Raw genomic sequence first — 4979 nt, 5'->3', positions numbered from 1 at the left:
ATAATTGTTAATGATTTATGCGCTGATGCGCGCCGTATGAGATACACACAATTGCAAACCGGATCTTAAATAACATTTACTGTCAGCTATTAATTATTCTCTATAATGTAAGTTTATAGAATAAATGAGATTTTTCTTCGTATCCATATTTGATTAATTGTTTTTCGAGGTAAATTCTTCCTTTGTATCGCATATTTATTATAGATAAAATATTTTAATTATATGCCTCTTTTCTAATAGCTCTGTAAAGTTATTCTTAGATATTTTAGTATTGTCGAAAATGTATAGTGATCCTTTATTAAATATTATGTTCTAAGTGGCTAAACATCCTTTATGGTATTGTTGGATTAATCCATCTATCATGTATGCAAGTTTATTAATAAAGTTTTTTCTTCGAATCATCTCGTATACACGATTTCACAGCAGATAGATTGCTTTTTTATAAGTAACTTGTTGTTCACGGTAGTTTCATCATAATATTTATGCTAGTATATATGCTGCTCGTGCGCTCTTCTCGCAATGTATTTGCAAGCAGTAATATCGTTTTTTTGCTGAAATATTAATGTCGCTCGCATTTAAATCAATAGATCAACGATATCATCAGTAACTTTGTTTCCGCAATTCAGATAAAAGCGAAACTAATATAAAACTATGATTTGGCAATGAAATTAATGTAAGAAAAGGGAAATCATTCTTCTTCAAATAATTTAATGCGTCAAGAAGACGAAGTTATGTTTCCACATTATGTTTCCTTTCTTTTCTCAATCACATGTAGGCTTGATCTTGCCAAGGATATCAGGTTTTGCATCTATGTGTGTGATGAGCCTTCGTCTCATTAGCATGTGTAATTTATTGGAGTAAGAATAAAAATGTCAAGGAACTATGAGACCTAAGGTATTTTAAAAAATCTCGAAATCTTCGATGGCATATATATATAAAACTTGCACAAGATGGTAAGTCAGTATAATGAAAACTTTTCGAGCTGTAGCTAGCAAAATAGTGTATCGTTTTTCGACATGAATTTATTAGTGAGTCCAAATTTTTGTGCGAATAAAACGCATCATGTAACGCGGTGTCACGAGATCTGTATATACAGTCATGAATCTACTATTTTTGTAAATCGAATATTATTGTGAATCAATACAAGTAATTCTCTCAATCAGATATATGTATATATATATATAAAATCATAGTAAAAATTTTTTTAGTTTAAAATCCAATCTAATCTAATCAATAATATTAAAGTGCAAAAATTAAATAGTTACGTCAAATCATCTATTAGTATTGATATCGTGTAACATTTAAATATTTTAATTAACTAATAAGTAAGTTATATACAGGGTGCGGCATTTATAGTGACGCGGGCATATTTTTCGGAAATGAAGTAAGATATCAAAAAATGTTTCAGACAAAAGTTGCATGGTTTCGAGGGGGCCACATGATAAAAATATGGATTTGATTTTAAGAAAAAGTATGTAATTATTTACAATGTATTTTTTAAAACAATTATTTGTTTTTTTCTTTACACTAATTGATTTGTCTCATTATTCTGTACATAAAAGTATTACGGTAAGATTATCGAAAACTAAATATTTTACGAGATATTTTATTTTTTATATCAAAATATGTCAGATTAAAATATAAAATAACTCAAAAAGTACTTAATGAAAAAATACTTTATTATAGTGTTTTGGAAAGCTCTCGAGGTAAGCTATAAGAATATGTAATAAAAAATGGGGAGTTCCATTAAGGAAAACATCGACCACATTGACCTCACTTTGAAAAGACCACTTAAGGTCAAATCCATATTTTTATCATGTGGCCCCCTCGAAACCATGCAACTTTTGTCTGAAACATTTTTTGATATCTCACTTCGTTTCCGAAAAATATGCCCGCGTCACAATATATGCCGCACCCTGTATATATAAAACAAGTGTTTAGGAAAATGTTATAAAATACATAAATAAGTCATACATTATGTGTTTCTTTTGAAAAATTTCTACTGGGAATATAGATCTACTTGAATCTTTAACCGTTTTTATATATAATTGATTATTGTTTTATTGAAATTTAACAGATCATAATAACAGATTAATTATAGGGTGGATAAATTTCTTGAAAAAACGATAAAAATAAAAAAAAGAATCTCTTTTATGAAAATAAAATAAATTTTTTTAAATTAAAATAGCACATAATAATAGAAAATGAATAAAGACGTGAAAAAACTAACTGTTTTGGTTATATCAAAATCTATGGAACGTACAAGAATCATTTTGATCTCATTTGAAAGATAATTTAATTTTCTACAACTTTTGTTTCGGTACTTTTTGTTAAAAGACGCACATTTTCCATGATATTTGGAAAAATGTGTAAAATAATCACAGGTTCAGATTTCAGAGGTTTTTGAACGATAACTTCTTAAGAAAGCATTTTTTGACCCATGTTTATAGGAAATTTTTTGTTCAGAATTAAATTTCCTATAAGATCTCAAAGTCTGGCTCGAACGTTCAGGGCCACCCTGTATATACAGAAATATAATTAGTTGTGTGTACATCGCGCAAAAGAGAGTAATATTGCAGAGCGCTTTATCAGATTATAAACCGTAAGACGAAAATACACGTTGTATCAATAATAAATTATTCTTTGATGGTTACATGTTTAATTTAGATATTATAGAGATATTTCAGCTTTCTTATTACTTGTTAATTGATTTTGTCAATATAGGAATATTCAGAAATTTCTGTTCTTATTTTATAGAGAATTAGAGTTTAATCAAATTTACAATACATGATTTAAAGAACTATATGGTTCTTTATCTTTTCAGATTCTCACTTTGTGCGTTTTAATGGAAGCGGTATTGATAATATCGTCTAGCACAAAAACATTACCTGTTAAGAATGACAATGCATATGCGCTAGGATACCCAGGCATGGTATCAAAGATACCTGACTACAACATTGATATTGGCATTCAGGACCAGTCAATTCGAAGTAGCAAGCCTCTTTACAGCTATAACTACAACATTGATACTGGCATTCAGATCCAAGAGAGTGGTTACCTCAATCATATAGGCACCGACAAGGAGGCCCTGGAAGCGCGAGGCAGCTACGGCTACATTGACAATGAGGGCAATTTTTTCTCTGTTTTATATACAGCCAATGAGAACGGATTTCAGCCGGAAGGTGCTCACTTGCCTACAGTACCACCATTAATAATAAAGGCCCTTCAGTATATCGCCAAACATCCCGAGGAGAACGGGGAATAAGGACATTAAGGGAGGAAACCAGTGTAACGGCTAAAAATAGGCTATTTTTAAGTATTTTTTTTTTTGTAAATAATGGTTTTTTTCAAATCACTTTATTAACATCACAAAGTATATAATTTAAACTACATTTCGTGGAATTTTCGTTAAAAAATATTAATATTTATAGCTATAATAGCCAATAGTGTGAACCGCCTTAAGAAAAAATAATTTGTTACAAAATGGCAGACTTTTGAAGAAAAAAGTTCCAAAATCGGTGAGAAATTGACTTCTGTTTTTTAATATTACAAAAAAACAAATTATTCAATCGAAAATTCCATACGTGCAACTAAAGCTATTGTCTCATATTTTAAGAAAATACTTGTTTTTTTTTTGTTTCGGAGCTTTCGTTGCCCCACTACGCATGCGTCCATTTTTTTTTAAGACGGTTCACAATATTGGTTATTGTAGTTATAAATATTAATATTTTTTAATAAAAATTTCACAAAAAGTAATTTGAAGTATGTACTTTGTGATGTTAATAAAACGTAACTCGAAAAAAAAAAAACCTTAAAAATAGCCTTTTTTTCAGCTGTTATACTGGTTTCTCCACCTTAAAACGTGACAAAAATATGCGTAAAATGGGCAAAAATATTAACAAGACAAACTATATATTGATATAAAGATTGTGCGTACGAATCATTGCTTATTATTATTATACCATCGACTCTCCGAATCCTTCAGATGATGGGTTATGTTCTTCTTGTAACACGCGATGTTCATAATGTTGTATACATGGATATATAAGTAAATATATAATATCTTAAAAATACAGATATTATTAGGCCCGTGATAATACAACAGAGATATCTCAGTTTCTGAAATATAAAAATAAACTTCTCACATTACATCAGATGTCACAAGAATAAAAAAAAAAACACTTTTACTTTTAATATGAATTCTTGTGATGGGGTAATCATATATATAATTTTGGCTTCATCTATTTCCACAATAATCCCTTCTCTGCCAATTTGTTGTTGTCCTTTTATTAATCAGTCCGATAATAACTAAATATTAAAAAAATTAAAATATAAAAATGCATGTATAAGTAACAAATATAAACATATACCGAATATTTTATTCAAATATTAATTTACATACCTCTCTACAAAAATGTGTCTAATCAACAACAGCTTTATCATGTATTTCCAACTCATTACATATAAGAGATTGTCATAGTGGTTTAATTATTAAAAAATATCCAATAAACCGACAAATTTTTATCATATCCAAATGAGTTTTAGAAAACCAAGTATTATTCAACATACTTATTTTAAAGTTGCATGTTATCCGTTGTCTTTTTCGTCCAGATATAGTCTTATAATATTTATTAGTGCAATGCATGATAAAGCTTTTAAATATATTTGTATAAGTTATAATATTTCTACATTTTGGACATTGAATATTATCACGAATAACTTGTTTATCAATAAGATACTGTATTAGAGCATCATAATTATATGTTAAATGAAGAAATTCGTGCAAATGCATTGTATTATTAACGAAATGCACTATTATTTGTACTAATATATTGAGAAGTAAGAACTTTACGCTTGGAAGAATTAAACAAGACTGTGTCATCATAAGAATTCACTAGTACAGAAAATAATAAAAAATGAACATGAAATAGGATAAACATTGAGGGAAGATATTCAAATGTAAACACAAAGCAATATTT

General features: G+C 28.5%; 1 protein-coding gene across 3 annotated transcripts; it reads left to right on the top strand.

The window, feature by feature from the left end:
* Positions 1–921: 921 nt before the first annotated feature.
* On the top strand, positions 922–4075 carry LOC115235222 (endocuticle structural glycoprotein SgAbd-3-like). Of its 3 annotated transcripts, none has more exons than XM_029806867.1 (2): positions 922–953; positions 2825–4075. In XM_029806867.1, the coding sequence occupies exons 1-2, from the start codon at positions 951–953 to the stop codon at positions 3263–3265; spliced, it is 444 nt and encodes a 147-aa protein (XP_029662727.1). In that variant the 5' UTR covers positions 922–950; the 3' UTR covers positions 3266–4075. The 3 variants fall into 3 exon arrangements, with proteins under 3 accessions (XP_029662727.1, XP_029662726.1, XP_029662728.1); XM_029806866.1 differs by having other exon boundaries at positions 951–1028; XM_029806868.1 differs by lacking the exon at positions 922–953 and adding an exon at positions 1042–1146.
* Positions 4076–4979: the final 904 nt, after the last annotated feature.

This window comes from Formica exsecta, unplaced genomic scaffold (assembly GCF_003651465.1).
Source record: "Formica exsecta isolate Colony F162 unplaced genomic scaffold, ASM365146v1 scaffold213, whole genome shotgun sequence".
Lineage (NCBI taxonomy): Eukaryota > Metazoa > Arthropoda > Insecta > Hymenoptera > Formicidae > Formica > Formica exsecta.
This window is presented reverse-complemented; position numbering and strand designations above follow the sequence as displayed.